Here is a 26926-nt window from a genome sequence, read left to right as displayed (position 1 = left end):
AAAGTTGCTGCAGCAGGCAGTTCACCAGTCTTTTGGTGGCTTGTGTTGTGAATAAAGCCTCTGGCATTCACTTTGCACTTTCAGTGTGTGTCCTTTTTCCTTAAGGTGTCCCTTTGAGGAAAATGCTTTAGAAAGATGACAATACTTCCTTCAGCAGTTTTGTGAGCTTTTCTGAAGAAATTATTGCTCAAAGAAAGTCTATCCCAGTACCTTTACAGGTGTTTAAATGATTCTAAAGAACAGTTTTTACTGGCACAACCTCAGGAACTCTAGGGAAAACTGGAAATTCCAATTCCTGACTACCTACTAGAGTAAGAATTTGCCTGAGACTGACACAAGGGAAGAACCTTTGACCACCAAAAATTTCCGAACATGATGACCAGTTGTTTGACCCTTGGCTCACAACAAAGAGGGCCTGAGTTTATAATCTGGGTATAGCAAAGACAAGCTGGGTTTATGTCCCTTTTCACGTTTCAACAACGTTCAATAGGTAGTGCATTGTACAGTAGAAAGTCAAGCTGTGATTGTGACATCATTGTTAAAGTGGGGCTGTAGCGTCAATGGTTTGAGTCTGTTACGTTTGGGGAATGGTGAGTTAGGCACACTCAGTACGTGGAATTTGAATTTATGTGAAAAGCCTATTTCAGCTAAAAAACATATTTTATAGGAAAAAGTTTTGTATCTACAGTGAGTTAAAGCAGTGTAATGAGTGCGACATATTTGTTAACTTCTGTGATGCATTGTGGGCATGCATGATCAAGATATTGTTTCCAATTAATTTTGAGAAACACAAAACATCAAATTGAAACATTTTGCTTGAGAATTATACCACAAATACAATATTTAATGACCTTCTCCCCAAAGTTGGAGCTCATTTACACACTTTTCACATGACTCGAGCAGCACTGGATAATTTTTGTTAACAACACTGGTTTTGAAATATGAACAACAGTCTTGCTAATACAAATGAAACCCTCTTTGCACTCTGCTGTTCACGGAGTTGGTTAGGTTTACAGGATTTGTTTTCATTTTTTGTGACATTTTTCCTTGTCATTGATTCCTAGCATTTGTCAAGTGCTGTTTTTCAAGAAAGCATAGCAGGACACAATTAAGCCTTTAATGTATCTGGAAGTAGTTAACAGGTAGAAGCTGATGACAGTATTTCCATCACTTTGGTGAGGTAAAAAACTAAGTGTAACGCATCCTGAATTTTTCATTGCAATACTTTAATCTACTTTTAATAAGAGATTATTTTGACTTCCCACTTTGGCTACAATACATGAAGTGATTTTGATAGTGATGATCATTACTATTATTCTCATAATGTTTCCTTCAGTAACTGAAGGGGTCTACAGGTGCACACATCCATCAGTATGTGCCCTTTTTCCTCACTACATTAACTTAATATTAATAAAATGAATTCATGACTTAAAACAATAATTTCTTTTTACCAGCAATTAAAACAATGTGAAATTTTTTTTTTTTTATAATAAACTTCACTCTTGTAATTAAATAGTTTTTCAAGATAAATGCATTTTTTTTAACTACAACAATTTTTAAATGAATTTTAAATGGATTAATATCAATAATTATTTGAAAAAACAACTTTATTTTTTAGCTAACAACCAGGATGACTATGTTTCAATCAACCATGAAATGGCCCAGTTATTAAATAACTTTCTTACAGCTAACTTAACCACAGAGCAACATTACCAGATCTAGATACCTTGAAATTAGATTTGTTTGAGTGGTGAGTCAGAGGAACTGAAGCTACAAGACAGCACTCAAAACTGTTCCCAATGAACAGGGTGAGGCAGAGGAAGTCATCCTCACCTCATTGTTATGTGGCTAACCTGCCACCAAAGGAGAAACCTGGCCAGCCAACTGTGATTCAGGCAGAAACCAACTCTTCTTTCAATTTGACATTCATTATCTGTGGGTTTTAATAAATGCATAAGACCAACCATTCAAATTTAGGTAAATGTAATTAATAGACATGCTTAAGAAATGGCCATTACATCCACATTACATACACATGCATACAAAGACACACACACCCCACCCACCTACTCGCACACATACACGCACGCACCCACCCACCCACTTGCACACACGCACACACGCACACACACACACACACACAAATAAAATGCATATTTAGTTTTAAATATTAATTTGAATATGTTTCAAGGAAAATTAACTATGGTATAAGATTAAAATAATTTTAACACAAGCACGCACCCACACACATATGCACGCAAGCATGCACTCACACAGGCACACCCACCCATACATACACAAAATGCATGTTTAGTTTTAAATATTAAGTTACACGTCTCAAGGAAAATCATTTACAATATAAGATTATATATTCCTTTTTAACACATATATAACTTTTAGATAATGGTTTTAAATATCTATTACCAGCAAAACAAAACATTACTATCAAGTCAACTATTACAAGTAGATACCTACAATATCAATAATTTCATGCTATATTTTGTAACAGTCTAAGCAAGGCATAAGTTTTGTTATTTTAATAAATTAGGCAAATGTCAATACCTAGAATTATATTATCACTCTCCTCCTGTTTGTCAGTGCTTGTCTATTCACTCTAACAAATATAACTACATTTGAAAAAAATAATAATACTAAATAAATAAATAAAATAAAAGGCACTATTTCCACCTGGTACAATGGACCTGCTAGTCTGCTACAAAGACAATGAAAAACTACTTATACAGCCAGACCTAACACCTATTCTAACTCAACTAAAAAAAAAAAAAAAAAAAAAAAAAAAAACATTTTCAGGACTCTTGGTGTATATCCTTAGTTCAAAGCTTTGTTCTCTATTGTAATAGCATGGAAACCTTGATTCTATACACAACTATGAAGTTCTAAGATGAATATTAGGTACAAGATCTTGAACCACAATCATGAGCTTATTCAACAAACTAGTATAAAAATGATTACTTATATATATCACTGCATAAAATTTATTATATATGTTTTTGTTAACTTCACCCATCCACAAACTTCCCAAAATGTCAACATACAAGTAGTAGTTACACTGATACACAAGTCTAAGGTAAACGGGCAATACACATTAATACATAGGGCACAAAACTCTAAAAGCAACTGACCATCAAAACCTCAGAGGACCAAACACTTCTGCAACTAGAACAACACATAACCAAGCAAAAAGAAACTCCTAGGTATAAAAAATGTTCTGAACAGTCACAAATAAGCTCAATAACTCTGTAGCCTGTTATTCATCAAAGAAAGCCAAAAACATGTCAGAGGAAAAGCAGTACACCAGTTAAGGCCGAGTGAAAAGTAAGACTAGAAGATAAGAAATAAAATAAGTTTGACTAACATTAGCTCATTGGAACATATTTTTAATGAGATAGTATTAAGTAATGCAAAAAACTTTACAGTGATGTATTATGCCACTAATTCACAACCACTTTCTCCTTCAGAAACATCAATGGTGCTGACATTTCTATCCATACTGATGAATCCTAGTTGATATGGTTTAATCTCCTACTAATCATGTAACAGCTTCCCTGTTTCTGTAGCATCATTGTGCGTTAATATCTGTTTAAAAGGAAAAATTATAAATCAGATATCTTCACTGCAAATGCCTAATATCTTTTCTGCCTGTTTCATGAGGCAAAAAACAAAATTAATTGTTATTCGCAGCTTTCTACTTACTTTCGCTGCCGGACAGAATCCTTGTGGTGATCGGTGTTTTTCCTGTAAAGGATGCAAACTCTCGGTATAAAGTCCCATTACCATGATGGGATTTTCAAGACTAAGCCTCATTTTTTCCTGCTTCTTTACCTCAGCAACAAATGAAGGTGTACATAAACAAGTCAAATCTAGGAAAATAAAAAGAACAGTACTAACAAACAAAACAATAGCTATGCACAAACTGCTGCTATCACAGACATACTGGATGTGTTCTCACATGGAAAGCAAACAGACAAACAGAGACAGACACATGGAGGAGGAGGCTAACCAACACTCACTGGTCATTCCCCTGGTCAGTGTCTGACTCTTCAAATTCTGCCTTGGCACGGCGCTTCTCAAAGATGAATATGATGATTCCGAGGAGGAGCACCTCCACCACGATGCCAAGGAAGGGCCATAGTGCTGCATAGATGTCTGAAGGAAGGGTTGGATTAGTAATGAAACTGTAACGAGCTGAGTTAAATGAAGAGAGGGAAGGAATCAGATAAAGAAAGAAAAAGTAATAGATAAAGGGTAATGGAAAATTAGTTGAGTCAAGGGCTGGAGATCCATGGCTTCAATTGAACATGCATGGTATAAATGGGGGGGTCTTTAACATGGATGAAAGCACTTATTATCACATCGTCAAAGTTCCAATGATTCATTCCCTTCATATTAGTACTAGCCCAAATCAGCTTATTATGGAGTGAGGCTGTGAAACTGAACCAAAACCAACTAGATCAGGGTTCAACTGAGTGGCTGAGATTAGCAGGCTGCTAAACTGAGCTACATGCAACTTGATCATAACTACACAAGCTTTTAAAGCTTAATGCAAAATAAAATGTTACTTTATTTAATTTTTTTTTTTTTGGGGGGGGGCGTCTATGAAGTGTGTACATGCAGCAACTGCATACTGAATGTAAGGTATTTCTCTTCAAAGTAATAAGTCACTACCAATGGATACAAAGTAAAGGCCTGCAAATTTTAATTCCATTGGTTAACAATTCCATTTGGGTGAGGTTTTGAAGCCCAGAAATTATGGTTCGAAAAACCCAATAGCCTAAACTTATGAAAGTCAGAAAATTAAAATCTAAAAGAAAGAAAAACAACAACAAGAAAGAAACAAATAACCAAAATAAAGCACACACATAAAAAAAGTATATATATATATATATATATATATATATATATATATATATATATATATATATATATATATATATATATATATATATATATATATATATATATATATATATATATATATATACACACACACACACACACACACACACACACACAAAAATGGTTCAGAAACCAGAACAATACAATTTGGAAAGCTAAAAATCATAATCCAAAAATCAAACTCCAAATTTTAGATGGCAGAAAAAAAGTTTCTGAATTCTGGAGTGCTGTGAAAAAAAAAAAGTAAATAAGTAATGGTCTGCATACTGGATAGCAGAAAGTACTAATGACCCCCAAAATAATGCATGGTTACTAATTTGTTTCAGCACCAAATCTGTCTGCCTTGTGAAAACAAAGGGGCAGGAATGCCATGTTTTATGTCTTTTTTACAGTGCTTGAGGGCAGAAGATGGCAACCTGCAGCATCAGAGCTCCATGCAGCTCTTTCAATATGCTTTGTGGTTCCTGATTCTTAGTAAGTATTTAGCCCTTTGAAATGAGGGAATCCTATAGCACTATTCAAGCAACAACAGATTTTTTCCATTTAACTTCAAAATCTCTTGGAGTTGAAAGGGTAAAGGATTTTCGAATCCTTATGATTTCTGTAAATCCATTACTATTTTCTTATTTCTTATTTTGGCTTGAGACCCAAATTTTTGCGATCCAACCCTAATAGCAGTGTTTTTTATGAAACAATAAATTTTGTTCTCCTTACATTACAGGTTGCTGAGCCTTGCTTTAGAACACCCATTATGTATGGTGAAAAGTGCTAACAAAAGAAAGTTGTTGTCATTCAGTAATAAAATTAAAACAGAGTAACAAGTACACAGAAAGTTGAAGTTCTACACATTCAAGGTAAGGAAATGAACAATCCATACTTGTGTTTGATATTACTCAATACACGTGTGCATATTTATGGTTGTTAAGGGTGCCATCTGATAGTCTGAAAACTTTATTAATTGGCACAGATGCAGGTCTGCCACTATTCAGATTCATAGCCTTTTGCTTTATAAAAGAATATATAGTACATGGATCTGTATATAAAGAATAGTGTAGACAATGATGAGGAAACAGAGATCTTGCATACAGTGATGATGTGGCAATAACTATGGAAAATGTGGAATATTAAGCAAAGCAATTACGAGGTGGGATGAGGAGTTGAAGAAGAGAGGGATGAAAATTTACCATACAAAGACAAAGGTGATGCAAGTGGATAGAGGGAGAAAAGATGTAGAGATAAGTGAAAGAGCCCATTAACTAGAAATGGTGGACAATTATGGGTACTTTGTGTAAAATTCACAGCAAAAATGAACAGAAAGAAGAAATTGTCACATACAAACAAAATATAACAATAATGTGTGGGATATATCCCACTTTGAAAGAGAAAAAAAAGCAAAAATAGAAAGCACATAAAATATACTATAATAGTGAGATTCATTTCAACATGGATGAGAATTTTGGTCTCTTAGCACAAAAACCGAGTCAAAAGCAGGAAGCATAATCAAGGGTATTGACACTAATCAGAGGATTGACCAAGAGAGAAAGACTGAAGAACGAGGAAATCCTGAGGAGCCTGCTTCTGGAGTCCATTCTTTCATTGGTGGAAAAGGCTGGACTCGGTTCATTCGGACATGTCAAAAAGAGAATTGAAAACACTGAATACCCAAGAAAATGTTTGGATTGGTGCTCTGAAGACAGGCAGCTGACAGGAAGGTCGAGGAAAAGGTACAGGGTGAGGGAAAGGTGTTAGAGAAGTTGGGAGAGTCTTTGGTAGAAGTGGAGGAAAATGAAGCATATGCAGACAGAGAGGGATGACGGAGACTGATCCGAGGTGACATCTGACAGGGATGCTACCCCTACTCTGGCCACTGCTGAGAAAGGGGAGATATGTAATATAATATATATAAATGATTTACCTAATTATTCAAGACATTCAAGTTAACTAAGCATCATTATAATTTCTTTTTCTTACCTTTAACTCTGACAAAGGTGAAGACTTCAAAACTACCAGTGTGGGTTGTTACATTGCAGGTGTAATTGCCACGGTCACTGCTATCAACTTTGCTGATGATGAGCTTTGTGTCAGGAACCTCATTATCATTGGGGGCCAAGCTGTACCGGGTGTCATTGACCTTCAGTTCTGTGACGAGAGCTGAGTCTGCGGGATAAAATGACTTTGTTATAACAATGGTGACAAAACGGAAAAGGTACACTGCAGTATTCTCACAACAAACTCCCTTTGTTTTCAGGTTTTCATGAGGCTTCATACTGTCAAGTCACTTATTTGTGGTAAAATTGTGATAAGAATGAGAGGAAAATGAATTGCATTTCTTGTTGGTATGAACTCACCTTTCCTCCAGACAACTTTAGGGTAGGGCCTCCCATCCACAGGGCATTCAAGGGAAAGTTGCTCTTGGTTGGTGATAATCAATGACTTTGGCATCTTCCTGATTTCAAAGTCTGAAAATGAGAGGAAAACATAAACACCATTTCTGTTCTCCTTTACACAAACAAGTAGGTACCCAACATGGATTTTTCTTTTAGTTTGTTATGCTTTTTATACATTTACATTATCATAATAACCCTATTCCTAATATTCTGCAAGCTAGCTGGCTTGGAATTTAAATAATAAGAGGAGTCATATTTTGAGGATACTCCACTGAAAATTCCTAATATGTTAAGACACCACTAATTTACTCATTTAAATTCCATACAGCAACAAATTCAGCTGCATGTTCCTGCCTAAATACACTGGGTCACAGCAGGCGAATAAAAAAGAAAAGAAAAAAATATACCTATGGCATTCAAGTTACTATAAATACATACAAGCTCAGCTCCATATGCCTGCCAAGGTTTATTGAACAACAGCAAGCTAAAGAAAACACTTACATATGACAGTGAAGTTCTTGACGACAGGGTTGTCTTTAGGAATGCCCGACCTTGTCTGACACCTATAAAAACCAGCATCTTCTTTCTTAGGACTACTGATGACCAGAGAGGAATTGGCTGAGATGATCTTGAGATGATCATTGCTCTCTAACTTTGTATCATTCTTGTACCTGAAAAATAGAAGGGAGTCAATTATTTGGCAATGGAGATTATCAGTATTTGATGGGGAGGCTGTTTTCAAAAGTTTGAATATATAAACACAAATGAGCTGTTAGTCAGAAGACAGATTTACAATATATGGATGCACTGTCCACTCCCAAGCTGGTAACAAATTTATACAAGGTATGGCCAACTTCCTCTACTCAGTAGGTCTAGGCTGTAGCATGGATGATGCACACTCAAAATCTCAAATGTCATATAAAAATAAATGGATACTGTACTAGACAAAATACTAAGTGAAATATTATAATATTCTTCACCAACAATGAAAATCTACCATTTTTCAACTTATCAATCCTCTGTGTTCAAACAATGACCAGGTCATCAAGAAGGGACCATATACTATACAGTGGTGGGCATTATTAATCAGAATCTTAACATTGTTAACCATTTTATCGTTAACCTAAATGTTAATGTCGATACCGTTATCTTGATTAATCCATCAAGAATGTATCGCTGTTACTGTTACCATTGATGTTAAAATGAAAAAATACATAATAATAATATGGTTCTAGGAGAGAGTTCCTAATTGCCCTCACGGGGCGGGCAGAACAAGGCCTAAAAATCAGTGCGGTCAGTTTCCTCCTTGTGTCTGTTGCATGCATAGGAAGGAAAGTAGAAAGCGAGGGGGTGATTCCCTTATCGGCCTAGGAATTACCCAGGGCTGGACTAATGAGATGCTCAGCTGTCCTGGGAGCTATTTTCTCACCACACACACACACAAACACACACACACACAAACACACAAAAGAATGGTTACGCAAATGGGAAATGACATTCAGTACAAACAAGTGTAGTGTGATGGAGTTTGGTAAGAGCAGTAGACGAATATCGGGGAACTACTCTCTGAGTAATGAAACAATCATGAAAAAACAGAGGAAAAAGATCTGGGAGTGGCAATAACAGACGAGTTATCCTTTGGAAAGCATATAAACCAGATAACTGGGGAAACATACACTCTTCTTAGAAACATAAAAGCAGCATTTACATATCTACATGAAGAAATGGTGAAAAAACTAATAACATCGATGATACGTCCAAGACTGGAATATGAAGCATTAGTGTGGTCACCTAGGTTGAAGAAAGAAATTAGAAAGTTGGAAAGAATACAGAGAGCAGTGACCAAACTACTGGAAACTCTGAGAGAACATACTTATGAAGAAAGACTGGAGAAATTGGGACTAACAACACTGGAAAGAAGAAGAGAGAGAGGGGACCTAATAGCATTATACAGGATACAAGAGGGATTGGAGAAATTGGACAAGGAAGACTTAGTGGTACGTGTCAAGAGTGTGACAAGAGGGAATAGTAAGAAATTGAAGAAGAGCGACTGTAGGAGAGACGCAAGAAATACAGTTTTTCATACAGAACCATAACAACAAGGAACGGACTTGACGAGGAGACTGTGTGTCTCCTAGTACGGCTTTTTTCCTGTATTTCACAACTAGGTAAAACTAGGTAAATACACACGGTAGCTCAATCAGTTAGAGCGCCGCGCTGCAAGGCTTCACGGCCAAACAGGCGGCGGTTTGAGCCTCACTCAGGCTGGATTCTTTCTGTTGACTAAGAGTAGTTACTGTCCCCCCTTGAGCAAGGGGGATGGTATGTGTGGTGTGTGAGGTCCTGGCAGTACCCAGAAATCGAGAATAATGAGTACTTGCTCACGTTGTTAGGGTACCTGCTGGCAAAAGCGAGTCCACTCATGATCAGGCCATGGTGAATTACACACATATAAGATATTTACATAGATTTACATAGAAAATCAGACCACACAGACCCCATGGTCCAGACTAGGTGGTCTGTCCTTAAACCTAAGGGATTCTACATTAATCAGATGGCTCCAAAATGTTGCATTTCTACTCTAGTTAATATTAAGTTCAAGGAAGTGACAGTCAAGCTTGTTTTTAAAGGAGTCAATCGTGTTACACTGGACCACTGAAGGTGGGAGCTTATTCCATTCTCGCACTACAACGTTGGTGAAGAAAACTTTGGTGCAGTCTGAATTCACTTGTCTACATTTGAGTTTTATGCCATTGTTCCTCGTTCGCAAAGTGTCATCGATCATAAACAATTTTGTTCTGTCTACATTCGTGAAACCATTATGTATTTTAAAACATTCAATCAGTTTTCCTCGGAGGCGACGTTTCTCAAGAGAGAACATGTTAAGGGTGGAAAGCCTTTCTTCGTAGGATTTGTTGCGCAAGGAAGGGATAATTTTTGTTGCCTGACGCTGAACACCTAATTTAGCAATGTCCTTTGCATGGTGGGGAGACCAAAACTGTACCGCATATTCCAAGTGAGGTCTGACTAAACTATTGTAGAGCAGAAGTATTACATCTTTATTCTTGAATAAAAAGTTACTATTAATGAAGCCCAACATTCTGTTCCCTTTATTTGCTGCATTGATGCATTGATGTGAGAATTTGAGGTTTGACACAATTTTGACCCCCTGGAAAAAAAGAGAGAGAGAGAGAGAGAGAGAGAGAGAGAATTTAAAGAAAAAGTAGGGAGAAGGTGAAGATGGAGGGATAAATAAAAGAAAATACGTAGAGAAAGAACGAACAAAATAAAACAGTGTCAGATAAAGCCAGGAAAACAATAACTGAAAGCAAGAAGGGACTCATGAAAAAAAGGAACGAAACACAAAAAACAATATAGAATCGCCACATTCTCTCTCTCTCTCTCTCTCTCTCTCTCTCTCTACCTATTCATCTCTAACATATGAACGAAATATTAATGATACGAAAATAGTCATAGCTAAACAATTATTATGATGAAAAATACTAATGTTATAGTATTTTTAATGAGAGTGAGAGAGGTGAGTCATTGCGAGTCACGTCAAATCTGGCTGTAGCTGGTACTGAATACCTGAGGCTATAAGTGAGGGTGCGGCTATAGCCTACCTGGATGGTCCCTTGAGTATCATCAAACCCTTTACCCCCAATCTCATGTCGGAGGCAGGCTTACAGGAAAGAGTCAGGAAGGTCGTTAGTCTTTTTTCCTTCCCCTCGACCTTGGCCATGCCTCCTTATACCATGATTTGACAATTATTTAACTTATAAAATCTGAGCACACACACACACAGTAGAACGCATACACGTAAGACATGCAGGCAACTGAGGGTGAAGCCGAGGATGACTTACACTTGAGTAGTGATGCCAATTTAGCAACATTATAAAGATCTATCATCTAGCATTGACTAACAGTTATATCAAATTCCGAGTTATACAGTGCTGAGTTATAAGGGTTGTACTGTATATATATATATATATATATATATATATATATATATATATATATATATATATATATATATATATATATATATATATATATATATATATATATATATATATATATATATATATATATATATATATATATATATATATATATATATATATATATATATATATATATATATATATATATATATATATATATATATATATATATATATATATATATATATATATATATATATATATATATATATATATATATATATATATATATATATATATATATATATTTGTGTAGAGGTCAGTTTTAAGTAACAGTAGAGTACCCCCATCAGAGGCATAAACTTTAGCCTCTAAATAGTATTATCCATGTAAAAGCCTACCTCCAAAACTTGACCAATGCTCACTCTATGTGTATAATTTGGATTACATGAGCATATTTTGGTATTTGTGGCAATTTCCACTCCAGTGAGAACACTTTCACACAACAATGACTGACTCACCAGTCCAGTGTGAAGCTAGTGTTGTCATCATTGGTCATGTTGCAGGACAGTTTGAAGAAGTGGCCTGGGAAGACCCGGTGGAGAGAATCATTTGCAAGTAAGTCAGCTGAAAGAGAAGGGAGTATGTGTGACAGGCATAGGAGATGGACCACACTCAGCACTGGACCTGTTGATTGAGGAACTATCCTCCTAATTATTGATCTAATAACTTAAATAAGCCTTCTTGATAGAAAAATAATAAGTGAACATATATAAATAAAATAACACATGCTTATGTCTACTGCCTAGACCAGGGCTACTCAACTGGTGGCCCGCGGTCCGAATCCATACCTTCTGAATGTTGTAGCTGGACCCCAGAATCTAGGATTAGAAGTTATAATTAAATAACATGAAGGTCCTAGTTATGAATTCCTGCAAGTGTCTTTCCTCGACTGTCTGTTGGGCCTACAGTCAGTCAAGGAAACACATTTGCACGAATCATCACCAGTACATTCATGTTATTTAATTATATTTTTTCTACTCCTGGACCCTGGGATCCGTTAAAGTATTCATCCAGATCTCTGCATACATTTGAACTTGTATTACTGTACCTTTGCACATAATAGTTGAGTGGCCCTGGTCTAGGAAAATGTAGTGGCAAAATCACTCCAAAATAAAAAGAAAGGAATACTGTGTGTTAACAAAGATGCATCAGTCTACAATGCTGAAATTGGTTAATATACCACATATACTTGTGTCAAAGTTAATCTCATTTAGGAGTTGCCTCCCAAGGCAATAATATTCAATTGAAGAATAAATATAACTCCCAAGGAAAGTAAAACCCATGTAAGGGTTGACCCCTTACACTTGGCATAAAAAAATCATTAAAAGTTTAACTTTTGCATGAGAATATATGGTTCAGTCAGAATTTTTTTCCCTTATTACACAAATAAGCCTTTGCCACTAAAACTATTATAAATGAATAAATAAATATAACATGCAACTATGCTGATAAAAAAGTACTGTGAGCAACACTTACTTTGCAAGTTATAGCTATCAATTTTACAAAGTATGGTACATGTAGAGAACTGAAAGGCATTTTGCCTGAGCTTAGTTGTATGTAGGGAGAAAGAATTTTACATAAAGATGAGATTATAGAAGGAGAGACAAGTAACAGCAAGGAATGGAAGGAAAATGGAAGGGTCATGGGGCTGAAGACGAGTGAGCATTAAGACAAAAAGGATTAAAAATAATTTCACCAACCCTGACTTATTCAGAATCATAGTGAAATAAGACACTACAGATAGATTGTATGATGTGGAGATGAGCATGTGAACTGACAAAATGGGATGGTGAAAGAGGATAAAACATGTACCAAAGATGTTGTGTGATGAGAGAAAATGCATTAGAGAAGTGATTGTGTGGATGTGTCTTAGTAAAATGAGGTTATCCTAATATGTAAAAAAAAAAAGAGAGAGAGAGAGAGAGAGAGAGAGAGAGAGAGAGAGAGAGAGAGAGAGAGAGAGAGAGAGAGAGAGAGAGAGAGAGAGAGAGAGAGAGAGAGAGAGAGAGAGAGAGAGAGAGAGAGAGAGAGAGAGAGAGAGAGAGAGAGAGAGATGCGGAATGCTTCCTTACATTCCATACCAGCTTTCTTAGTAAAGCATAATATAGAACAATGGCTAGCACTGTCAAGTAATAGAGAGAGCAGTAGGCATGAAGTGGATGAGGGTGTCAGGTGCAGGGCAAATGAGACAGACTACACTCCACACATCACTCAAGTGCTTCATTCATGAGGTGCAGATGATTCAAGCAATTAGGGTAAAATCACTAATTTATATACAAAATTCCCATCCTCATTCAAATCAGGAAAAGTAAGTAAGTTGAAAAATTGAGTATTCGTGTAGCTACATATAAATATGAGTCAAAATAAGGATTCATAATTTGACTTTAATTTGGTACTTTATTTTTCTCAGGTAAGTACTATTCCTAAATGCTGGTTTCTTTCCAGATATGCATACTAGCTGAAATGGTGTGAACATAGTGGCACATATACCATTTGTGTTAATTATTCTGTAATTAAAGGGGGGGAATATATTAAAACACTTACCATTCATCATTTATAAGTGGTTTATCTAAAGGTCAGTATACCAATCAGAAATGCAATCCTCACCCTCTTCCTGCTCCAGTTATTGTTATATAATCATGTAAAATCCATTTACTGAAGAAATGTGACTTTACTAAATCAGACCCTGGATGCAACATTCTAACATATTAAACAATTTCCTTGTAAAGCATTTCTTACCAACTAAACCCAGCTAAAACACTATTTGTTACAAGCAAAATAAAGTTGACAAGCATTTGAAATGCCATGAAAAGGTTTTATATTCACTACAGTTCCAGACATGGATTGTGTACTTCCCTTAAAATCATAATTAAATATCCCTGTACATTATAGAACATAGGTACACATTGGTTGTATGAAGGTAAATAAAGCTCTATGCAGTTTTCTTCTACAAACCTAAAAATGATGAGAGCTATCTTGAGGTGAACATAATAGCTGATTTCTACCAATTTTATGGGTACCTCAAGACTATTAGTGAGAGTGCACTCAAGCCAATCATTCATTCATATGTATCATTCCCCTAACACCAGTATCTCTTCATGAAAATCCCTTTTTTCCTCTACACCTAATTCTATTCTATATATCACGACTTTCAAAGATTAGCTTGATAATGAAACTTCTCCACATCTTTCATGGCTTTCTCATAGTTACCTGACACTGCAATTTGAACCTCCTTCACTTTTCGCTAACATGACCTGAATCTAATACTTCTGTACACACACATTCACAAAACTTCTACCATGTCATATACAGCTTATTCAAACTCAGTTTCCACTATCTGCATATTCCTAGTTCACATACACAGGCATCTTCTCTCATCTTTACACCTCCCTGTGATTTTTCTGGTGTTTAACTTTCCTTCTAATTCCATCTATGTAGGTGCTAATAGGTCATGATAACATCACTTAATCCTGTCTGACTTTAAGGGGGCCGGCCGTTTTTTTACCCTTTTTCTTTATTCAATGGGTTATTGTCATGATTTATATACCAGATGTAAAGGACACACTACGCATAAGATTTAGAAGAAAAAAAAGTATCACCTTTCCATTTTTTACCAATGACCATTTTTGGAAAATTTGAAGTTTTTTTTAAAAGGCTATTTCTATTATAATAACTGCTCTACATGGAAACAATTACTATAGTACAAGAACCATGTTTAGGCCAATGAAAGTATAGTGAAATATTGTATCAATAATCATTAGTTTGCAGAACATAAATTTTCAAACTTTCATGGTCATAATTTCCCCTTAAAAATTCAGACATAAATACACCATAATTCAGTCACATCATATACGAGAAAAAACTCACTATAGTTTGATTCTTACAAGTCTAGGCATGGTTTTGGTGTTGGTTGCATTGAAATCAGTTGAAAAATTATGGAGAAATTGAAGTGCAAAGGTACATATCTTACATTTTGAGATACGGCCAGGTTAAGTTTTGAATGTGTAACATTCAAACATAGCGAAGTGATATCATGGCATTTATCCTTTCATTTATTTGTAATGATATATAAAAAAAATATATCTTCATGATCAGTCATATATTTTGATGTCCAGGCATAAAATATTATGTCTGTAAGGCTCCTGGTCACCCCCCCCCCACTTTGTATTAGCACAAAGGAGGTGTTTCATAGTTGCCAAGCTACTCATTGTTGCCAGGTTTGTTTCAGAATGCTCATGGAGCATATGTCTCCTGTTTCTTCTTCTCTTTGATGTTCTTGGATCTCTTCTTCTTCCTCATGCTTTTCCTTTTAGTATCTTTTTCTTGAATTTCAAGTGAGTAGCTGATGTTGCAAGAAATTTACTTTGTTATATCCAAAATTATGGCAAAGGATGGTGATTTGGGAAACAAATTGGTCCAGCAAACTTGACTTTTTGACATTTCTTCCAGATCTTTGAATGGAAGCTTTCATTTGCATTCTGAGTGAGCCCCTGAACGCATCGCTTTGATGCAGGGGGGGTCCATTATACGCCCTTAAGAAAAAAAGTAATGTGAATTTTAATGAAACATTTCATAATTAGATTCTCAAAGGGCATACGCAGCTGAGGAATTTTTTTCTCAGTTTTTCATTTTTGACCGGTTTTCTTCGTTTTTCGCCCGGGCGGCCCCCTTAATCCTAGTGTGAAATGATTATTGAGATATTCATTCATTCTCATAAAAGCAAATGAATGAATATATGCATTTAATCAACCTATGCCATTCAGTGAGTTTTAGCAACAAACTCCCATATTAGTGTGTGCAAAGATTAGAATAACTGTTAAATGAAGAACTTAATGCAATATTAGTGAAGAAAAAGCTTTAGGAAAGTCTGGCATACTGCACACAATTACTTTGGATTCTATGATTATAGAAAAAATGCAACCACACCCCAAAAAATAAAACTACAACACATGGCTCAAGAATGTATTACACTGCATTAACACGGGGATAAAATAAGCCAGTCTGACAGGAAGGGGTCTGGCCTGGTAGAATAAGAGTTAAGGTCTGGTAGAGGGTGGCAGCCAATGGCGTGTACTGCAAACTCTGCCTGGGAACCTTACCACTGAGAACATAAACTGTGTGCGATCGCTGACTGAAGGCTGTGCACTTGTACTCCCCTGCGTGGTATATATGAGCATTTTCCACAGATAAGCGACTCCCTATGAACCCTTGAGGACTCCCGACTTCTTCAATCGAATACCTGGTTTTGCAAGAGGTAATACTGATGTAACATTTGGAGAGACTTCAGTTTAGAGCCTTTGAAGGTCACGATAGGCTAGGATAAAAATCATGAAGGACATATGCATGTCACTACCCTGTAAAAGTTCTATTTTTCATTAGCCATGTGACTAACTTCTGAAAATAATAGTTACTCTTCATAAAGGTGTCCTTAATTAAAGATTCATTATAATTTCTAAGAGGGTCATTAATGTTTGTGAAGCAAGTGACCAAGGATGTAACAAATGTACAAATCAAAATACATGTCACTTTTCACCAATGGGTTTACCACTGTTTGAAAATTAAGACTTCACTGACTTCCATAAAATTCAGCGAAGGTCACATAAAGGAGCTGAGGGAGATGCATGGCAAAGACATGGACAAGGCAGTATATATGTCAGTCACAGCTCATTTAGATCACAGACTTGTTGCATATAATAAGAATTTTACCAGAACAGTTTTAAAAATATTTTCGTGGAAACAACTTCCAAGCATTAATTTTATCATATGACTGATTATTATTATTAAACAAACCTCTAATCATTCAGTCTAATGCATATTTTTTTTTAGTTATACATGTATGTTACACTAAATTTGAATAAATATATTGGAAAGCTGTTTTTCTTCTATAGCTAGCTATTTAACTGATCAACTGTTCAAGTAAGATATATACTATCCTCTACAAAGCAGCACTCACTTAGGAACTACAAGAAGGAATAGCCTACATAATGCACTAATGCCATCTAGACAGCTCAATCGCTTAATCTTGAGGTGGGTACACTAGGATCTCAATTCTGGTGGTATTTGGTTTGGTGCTGCACCATTTTGGAAATGGTATTAAGTGTGACAAAGTTTAAATTCTATTGAATCTTGATCTAATTTTGGCTATCTTTCCAAGTCCAAATCAGCTACATTGTTGTATTAAATATTAGTCTCTCAGGGCACAAGACACTTGAGTTTGCTTAATCAGTTTTACATTAATTTATTTCTATTCCCAACTTCTATAGAGCTCTATTCTTTTGAATTATTAATTATGTAATGGGATTCTTTTTCCTATTAAATCTTTCAATTGAGGTGCATGATATTATTCCAAACTGCATACTCCATTATGAGATAACAATTATACTAATTCAGTATAGAATATATTTACTCTAATAATCAAATCAGTGACCTACAAAAGCACCAGAGTCCTTGTGGCAGCATAGTGTTGCACTAAGTGTTGAATATTTACCAATTTTTTTTTATAAATGACACTTATTATTATTTTCACATAGAAAAAAGTGTACAAACTTAATTTTTATATCAATTAACATTCAAAGGTAGTTTGGGCTCAGAACCAGTTATACTTTTTAACATAATTTTGGTGACAATTTTGAAGCCCCAATTAATCATGAAAAATAAAGTTCCTACTGTACCCCTTATGGCAATGTGCATACAAAGCTGTATGTGTGGTAATTATATTTAATTTTGAATTATACACAATATCTGCCTGTCTGTCCCTTACTGTTTGTCTGTCTGTCTCAATAATGATTTAGTATATATATATATATATATATATATATATATATATATATCTATATATATATATATATATATATATATATATATATTATCCAAACTACTTCCCTATGGATTCTTTCCCTCTCTTTTCACTTTCATCTCCAGTTTCAATTCAAATCAATCTATTTCTGCTGTGGTAGACAGTTGCTGTTCTATCCTCAAGCCTGTAATATGGTGTCCAGCAGTGATCTATTCTATATTCAACTTTTTTTACTGTTCACTACAGATCCTTCCAAAACAAACTGTTCTATCCACCCTTATGCCAATGACTGCATTACTTCTCATTTTTTCACCAAAAGACCCTCACTGCAGCAAATACACAACTAAAAGATGGATGCTACAGAATGATTCACTGCTTAAGCTTCCTATTATTTCTGAATAAGGCAGAAAGAACTTGGTGCCCTTCAATACCTCAAAAAGTTAATTTTTCCATCTGATTACTTTTTACAACCTTCCAGACATCTATTCCTTATTCTGTGAGAACAAACAGCCGTCCCCCTCTTCTACATTAAACATTCTTAGTCTATCCTTAACTCAAAATCTCAAGTGAAGACTTCATATCTCATCTCTTGCTAAATCAGCTTCCTGAAGGTTAGAGGTTCTGTACTGCTCCACCAGTTCTTTTCCTCCTCCCAGAACTAAATGCTATATAGACCTTATCTACTCTTTTACGTGTCTGGGAATTCAACCCCCGCAGCTTTTTTGGACAGCTCCCCTACTGTTACTCACTGTCTTCACTCTCTTAAATTCCACTGCAATATTGCTTCCCTCTCTATTTTCTATTGATATTTTCATGCTAACTGCTCTTTTAAACATAATTAGTGCATGCCTCTACCACTGGTGCAGCCTCACTGAATACAATTTTCTACTTTAGCTCACCCCTATGCTATTCATATTCATAATGCAGTTATGCATTCTTTCATCCTTTTTGGTGGTAAACTCTGGAATACCCTTCCTTTGTGTGTATTTTCCCCTGCCTATGATGAACTCTTTCAAGAGGAAAGTATAGATACCTCTCCTGAATCTGATCCTCTTTTTTAAGAATCTCTTCCTGTCTTCTATTTGTGGGAGCAGAATTATAGCATTTGTCTTCCCTTTCTTTCTGTTTTGCCTTTAAGCTGCCTTCGCAAAAAAAAAAATAAATAAATAAATAAATAAATAAATAAAATAAATAAATAAATAAATAAATAATAATAATAACAATAATAATAATAATAATAATAATAATAATAATAATAATAATAAATAAATAATAAATAAATAAAATCATGTGAAGGCGTATTCTCCATAGTATCTCCACAGGTATCAATAAAGGTGTATATTCTTGCATAAGTCCACAGCAGCACATGACACTGCAATCCATTAGGTTATTTAATGATTCACTGTTGTTAAATGCTACATTGCAAGGTCAGTAAAGCAGCTTCCCTGGTGGCGTTAACCTTGTGAATCATGCAGGTCCACTTCTTTTCTTCTTTTTTAGCAATACAAGTATTGTAACAATTTTTTTCTCGTGTTCAATAGTTTTTCTTTAATTATTTTGGTCTTTGTTGAAGCTGCATTCAGCTGTGTCTATCCATAAAAATAAAAATAAAAAGCTGGGGTGCACTAAACAACATTTAGCTTAAAAGAATAAAACCAAGCTTAATGTTGAATGCATTGCACATACTTGATTGAACAAAACATAATAGTCTTCATTCAACTCTTAAGTCATAAATGGCTAATAAACAATAAATACCAGCATCAAACAGATGGATAAGTGAGTTTCTTATAGTATAGTGAGGCTACATGGAGTTATTTAACTTACTATGCTTACTTGCAGTATAGAACACATTAGCCAGTTACAAATAGATGCTCTACAGCATAGTAATGTTAAAATGAGCTGTAGCTTAATCAATAATTGACAAAGAAAAGATCCCTTACCCCCCCTCCCCTGCTATAATGGGTTTGCCATTGTGAGTCCACTTGAGCTGGTTGAAGAGAGTGAGGTTGCACTGGATGTAGAAACTCTGTTTCTCTGATACAAAGTGCTGGCCTGTGTAATTAACAATGGGACTCTCCGACTCACCTTCCCCCTCCGTATCTGTACCGTGTGTGGCACCAGAACCTGGTAAAGAAAAAAGTCATCAGTTTGGGCATTTGTTGCATATTTACTTAAATACAGTATATGACATTAACTTTTGCAAAAGGTTACATAATATTTGTTGCTGTTGAAAAATGTCATGGACTAAGATTTTGAGCCAAGTTTATAGTACAATGTATTTTTTTCATTGTCTTGATATTTTGCCATATAATGAACAGTGTAGGTGGTGGCTGAGTGGTTAGCGTGCAGGCCCTGCATTCACCACATGTTGGATGACGCGGGTTCGAATCCCCACGCTACCACCTGGGATTTTTCAGTCACCACCAAGTGGCCTAAGACTACCGACATGCTGTATTGAAGACCACCCATCAACCCGGACTCTAGAAAAAACCGTTCAAGTGAATAAAAAATGAGCCAAGAATAAATGGCGCCACTATAAAAATCGTTTGTGCCATGACAGGCTTGGACCAACCACCAGGCCCTTGAAGAAAGCCTACCGACGCTATAGGTGAACATATATAAAAAAAGGGTCACATTACTTTCTTAAAGTTTAAATGGATCTATTGTCTTTTTTTTCAAATCTTTAAATATGCCATATGTTAGCTATCCTAACAAGGAGCAAGATATTACAACAAAATGCCTTGGGTGCAGACAAATCTTTCATCAAAGTGTCTATGATACACAATAGACATCAGTTGCTCCGGTTGGTGTATCCAGCAGTTCCATGACTTGGCATGCTACAAAGACCAATATATTTTTTCCCAAATAGCAAGAAATTCATGGCCATGGTTAAGAAATTCATTGTGTTTGGTAGCACTAATGGTATCAGTCTGGCACTAACTTCATAACAGATAAGTGTATGCAACAAATCGTGTCTGAATGATATTCAGAAAATATGCTTATACTGTTTTGAAAGAGAAAGTAACCGTGGATGCAATCTGCAAATACATAAGTAATACAGTTAGCTGCAATGCTGTTAAACTAGTCTGTCTCCAGCAATGCACACATGAAAGTGTGGCTTAAAACTGATGTCTGAATTTGCAGAGGGTAAAACTGATAGTAACAAAAATTATTAAACCATGCTGAAAACAATTTACTCACTAAAGCTAAACCCTCAATGCTAAGACTCCACAGCAGCAGTGTACAGGTGTTTTATAATTCTGATCAAAATGCTAATAAAAAAAACAAAAAAAAAAAAAAAAAAAAAGGAGGGCATCACAGGGTGAGCTGACCAAACGTATGCTTAGAATAATCCTGTGTCCAAGCCATAATTTTCCTACTGCTGTGAGGAGCTGAAGGATAAGGGTAATAAAAAGATACTGGCCCCCTCCAATCAGTCAGTGTTTGGTAGGCTTTTCTGTGTTGCCTTTCAAAGTATGAAAATGTCACCTAAGCACCCACCCTGCTGACTTTTGCAATTTATTAGAGAATAATCTATATATTGCACTCATTCAGAATTCAAAACAAAATATTGCTCAACAATTTACTGTGACAAATACGATCATGTAATTCATGAGAATTTCAGGAACCAGTTCTTTGAGCTTCAACAAGCTCCACTAAATTTTAGTTGAGCGAGCTTTTACTTTAGTCATGCCAGTTCAAACTTTACATGCAGTATGTTAACACACAATTTAAGTGGAACATTTCAGATTAGCTACTTCAAAATCATACAATAAAATTCACAGTAAAACTGGAGTGTTTCATGACTTCTTGAAAAACACTAAGATTCATTCATGTTATTCAAACCAGGACTGGGTGAAGGGAGTGGTGCAGGTGTCTATCAATGCAGCATTTTGCATAAAATAACAACTCAGCAATATGCAATCTGAGATTTTCTTTTACACTTCAAATGACTGTATGGCTTCATACAACTTTGTTACTGATTGATAACCTTAAAAAGATGGCTATACTATTTAAATAGGTCATGAAAATGCTTCATTCATTTGGTGTTTCAAATGCAGGTACTTATAAAACACTTCTTTAAATACTACCATTAGATTTTTTTTGTTTTTTTGTTACTTTTGTAAAGTGGGGAGGTTATTTCAACATCACAGTTCTCTAATGTCCTCAAGACTCCAGACTGTGAGTAGGAGCACAGGAGCAAGGGGCAGGCACTTCTTAAACTCACCCCTCACTGGGGCTGGGGTGGTGGTTTGTATATCACTATACATAGATTCATCAGGATGAACATGCCCACCCGTCACTATGAAGCTTGTGCCAAAGTCATCTTGACTAAGGTCATCAACCCATACCACATCCACCCCTGCTGATGCTCCAAAATTCTGTCCTGCAGTGGTCACAACACAGATCTTACTAAAAGTATAATTTGAAACTGAACCTGAAATTTTTCATTACTTTTAAATGAAAAAACTAATACATAATCATATACATTATAAAATGGCTTATAGTATGGGGCATCAAGTCATTTTACTAAAAAAATGAAATACTTATAGGAAACAGCCAAAATGTCATCACACCCTTGTAAAATGTTAGATAAAAAAGAGACAGTGAGACTAATACTCTACTTAAAAGCTAAATGCAGGAGAAATAATGGTTTATGTTCAGTGTAACTTGTAGAGGTAAAGGCACTGTTCAATAGTCTCAAGAGGATATGGAACAAGTGAGTAGCATCACCTATGTGCAAGGCCAATGGTATTAAGATGATAAATCCCTTTCTCTGCCACCTTAATTCTCTCTATTTATGATTAATCAGGTACCCCTCAAGGTTGAGTGGGTCTAGAAGCTGGACAGAAACCTGGAGAAAACCTTGGGATATGGATGGCATCAAACTCAGTAGCTAGTCAATACCAACTGAGTTATAGCACCCCATATACTGCTACTTGACTAATCAATTAATGGACATCTCACATTCAGACATATATTGCAAGACTTCTCTGTATATTTTCTAGTGTTAATTTTCTGAGAGGAACTTATGTGATCCTTTAGGGAACGGTTACAAAATATACAAAATATTCAGACATGATGACAGTAAGAAAGATCCTCCATGTTGTTTCACCATTTAATTTGGGTATGTCTTCAGACTATTAGCATACCCCATCTCCTTTATATGATTTTTTTCCATTATTGTTTGTTCAAGTAGATACAAGACATCCATCTATCTATCTATGTCTCTGATGCCTTGTCCCCTCATGGGAACTTTCCCCAAGGAGTTGGCCATGGAAGAAGTGTCTCCAACTTTTCTTGTTCCATTCAGTATTCCCTCTCAGCACATTCAACCACTTGTCTGCCAACTCTCTCCCCAATATTTGTCAATTCACACATTCAACCATTTACCTGCCAATGCTCTCCCTAATATCTGTCTAGTCTATTGATCCATTTCACTAGCTGTCTCCCCTTCACATTCTTTCCCTTAATCCTGCCCTCTACACTCCCTTCACATCTTCCACTGATCACATATAGATACCATCTCAGAGTACAACTTTTCTCCTATTCAACTGCTCAACAATCTCTTCCCTTAATGTTATACATCTGACAAAATCCTCACACATACTTTCATTACTTTTTTCACCCCATCTAGACACACTACATGAATCTCTTATTGAGCTCATATCCACTGCCCATATTTGTAATTGGTGTACGACATTTCACATCCCATGTCTAATGGATCTGATAAAGTTGGAAGGATAATCAATCAGCCAATAGGAGAATACATGAGGAGGTCACATTGCCTTGCCCATCCAATGATGCTATACCCAGATTCTACTGAGCAAGACTTATACAAGTCCCCTTCCCATTCCAAGTATACCTCATAGCACTTGGCTTGCTCAAATTTTGTGGTCATCCACTTGGCTTCCACTACTTAGGATTGTCTCTCACAGAAATAACTCAGTGAGAAAGGTAGGCTTCTGGATAATGTGTCACATGCCCATACAGCAGGAGCTGGCATTCACAAACTATGTACGGTAGGTAATGGTAGGCCTCAGTTCAGCCTCATTCACCTCTGTGGTGCAGCAGTTTGTATTCCTAGCTATGAATCTACAGGTCCAGGTTCAAATCTCAGCCCTGGCAGTCTGCGTGTAGTTCACCCATCCTTTTGGGCTGGTTAGTATTTGAGTACTTGGGGAAACCTGGAGAAGGTAACTGCAGTAACCCAGATGTCATACCAGCTCTGTGTCTCAGGGGTAATGGGTTCTTACCCACCACAGGCTCAAGGGCAAAAGCGACATAGATAAACATCACAGTTACACACAGCTATAGCATATGACCCAACTTTACCAATTCAGTCTTATAAAGTATTTGACAATTTGACACAAGATTCTAGCAAATGCCCAATTATTCTGGAGAGACACTTATTACCAAAGGCGTCAAATTGCCTCTTCAAGTCATTATTTGGTGTCCATGTCTTACAGCAATAAGGGGAGACAAGGAGCACAAGCGACCTGAAGATCTAGATCTTTGTCCTATACAGAAAGGATGATGCTTTTTCTTATACTCTTCAACACATTTGCATGGTTACACAATCTCCCTCTCCAATTCGATCCTCTCATTTTCCTACTTCCTATTCTTTTTTAATTCCCATTTAGCTCTACCTACTTTTGCTACTATTGTAAAGTGGTCAGATGCAAGACAATTCCCAGCAATTCATCTATCAATTCTAAGAGCTCTGTGCCTGCCCATCATCTGAAGCTATGTTGGTGGGCAATCCTATTCCTCCTCTTTCATAAGATTACATCCCTCCTTCCCTAACCACCTCACTTTCTTCCCTGATCATAAAAATTCATGCACAGCATCACTCATCATACTTCTTCAGTTCCTATGCTATCCACCTACGTCACAAGCTTATGTTACTGAATACAGAGATGGACCTGATGTAGCTACCTCTGACATTAGACATTAATGAGTTGCTACTCACTACCCTTACCACTGTAGACATAACTTACTGGTATATACTTATGAAATAGTCAAGTTTTTGGAACATTTTTTTTCTTCAGCCAAGGATTAGGGAGCCGACTTTTACATGGACTTTTACACACAGCTGTCCCACTATGATTTATCAACTTGTGGGCTGGCGTGCCAGCAGTTTCTTGGTCCACCCAACTTTTTGCTATATTTTCTTGTCATGCTATAGAGAACGAATGGGCCAGCCAAGTGAGTAAACCAGATGAATGGACACTTTTTTCCTGGGCTTAGATTTATTCCTCAATCAATCATATCACAGCCAATGAGGTGGTCATTTTTTTCTTTTTTTAAGGTATTGATGTTTCAGAAGTTTATATGCTGCTACTACTACACCGGAGGAAATAAATCTTTTAATCTTACTCTCTTATAATGTCACTATTTTTTTTTGTTGCTATAGGTGTCATGCACAAGAGTAATTGTTCACACATCACAATGGGGTTATGTTCTTTAAGCCGAGCTCTGGGGGATCAACAAACCACACCGCACTCCTCCGTTGATACCGAAAGACCGACTTTTGCCTAAATGCCATCCTTTTATCTAGTGATGGGGTGTGGAAATAAACAGAACAAATTCCCTGATAAGTAATTCTACAGACTACCAGCTGTGGACAAGATACAGGGACTGAAAGGAGAGAAATTAATGTGAGATCGCTGAGGGCAGTGGCTGGCCAACCTGTCAAGTAGCTGGCAAACGTGTCGACAGGTTAGCCGCCACTGCCCTCAGCTTTCTCGTGTTATTTTCTCTCCTTTCAGTCCCTGTATCTTGTCCACAACTGGTAGTCTATAGAATGACTTATCGGGAACTTGTTCCATTTCTTTCCGCACCCCATCACTGCACAAGAGGATGTCATTTAAGCAAAAGTCAGTCTTTCAGTAGTAACAGGAGAGTGCGGTGTGGTTTGTTGGTCCTCCAGAGCTCAGCCCAAGCTTGAACTTGACAGGTTGTGCATGGCACCTATATCCTTTCCATGTTCTACTGGGTACACCAGCCATCACTTAGTTTTGTTATTTATACTTTTGGTACCTTAATATTCTAGACAATAAGAACAGATCAGGCACTACAAACTGAGCTAATAATGAGATGAAGCCTATAAGAAATAACCCTGTGGGGAGATGCACAGATCATCTAAATATCCCCATATCATTCTTAGAGTAAGACCCAACTTTTGACTTTATTTTGAACTAATCATTACTGACGGACTGCCTAATGTGTGAACTAGCCTCAACAAATTTAGTAGTAATCTAGAACCGATTCATAAAGTATAAAAAAAACCTTGAGAAATTGTTACGGTCCTAGTATCTTGAGTAACGCAATAGCAGTTTCCTCTGGTTATCTATCACTGGAATAGGATGACACATAAAGCCGTGCAGCTTTGAGGTAACCTATTTTTTGGCAAGCATTGTGCGAACCAAGGACCTCCACCTGCTACTATATAACTACTAAACGTGTAGAAGAATCAAGAATCATGTATATCCCCAACATTAAAGGTAGTGCATGGACAGGAGGACAAACACACAAACACTGCGTCCATGACTAACACTCCCACAAAATGCCTGGCCTTCACGGAGCCTGTAGTCACTTTTTTCTTTAAGACGCCTTGGATAAATTACAGGATAAAGAGTATTGTTTTATATGGATGTATTTGGCTGCTGATACTCACCCCTACAAGTCCCCAGGAAGCCCAGGAGCAGTATAATATAAATCCCCCTCATCGCGGCCTGCCTGGGAGTGCCTGTGGCGGAGGAAGGCTGTGTGTCGTCTGCTGCGGCTGGCACTGATGCACCACCACCAGGCTGCGG

General features: G+C 36.5%; 1 protein-coding gene across 3 annotated transcripts; it reads right to left on the bottom strand.

Annotated features, from left to right (window-relative positions):
• Positions 1–991: 991 nt before the first annotated feature.
• LOC126998960 (neuroplastin-like) lies at positions 992–26920 on the bottom strand. Of its 3 annotated transcripts, XM_050861252.1 has the most exons (10): positions 26788–26920; positions 22336–22494; positions 20193–20231; positions 11770–11875; positions 7806–7975; positions 7266–7376; positions 6889–7074; positions 4032–4167; positions 3715–3756; positions 992–1933 (listed from the first exon to the last, which is right to left on the bottom strand). In XM_050861252.1, the coding sequence occupies exons 1-10, from the start codon at positions 26837–26839 to the stop codon at positions 1930–1932; spliced, it is 1005 nt and encodes a 334-aa protein (XP_050717209.1). In that variant the 5' UTR covers positions 26840–26920; the 3' UTR covers positions 992–1929. The 3 variants fall into 3 exon arrangements, with proteins under 3 accessions (XP_050717209.1, XP_050717208.1, XP_050717210.1); XM_050861251.1 differs by lacking the exon at positions 3715–3756 and having other exon boundaries at positions 26788–26917; XM_050861253.1 differs by lacking the exon at positions 22336–22494 and having other exon boundaries at positions 26788–26916.
• Between the last annotated feature and the right edge of the window lie 6 nt (positions 26921–26926).

The sequence above is a fragment of the Eriocheir sinensis genome, chromosome 15 (assembly GCF_024679095.1).
Source record: "Eriocheir sinensis breed Jianghai 21 chromosome 15, ASM2467909v1, whole genome shotgun sequence".
NCBI classification, from domain to species: domain Eukaryota; kingdom Metazoa; phylum Arthropoda; class Malacostraca; order Decapoda; family Varunidae; genus Eriocheir; species Eriocheir sinensis.
The sequence above is the reverse complement of the archived record's forward strand: the minus strand, read 5'-3'. Positions and strand labels throughout refer to the sequence as shown.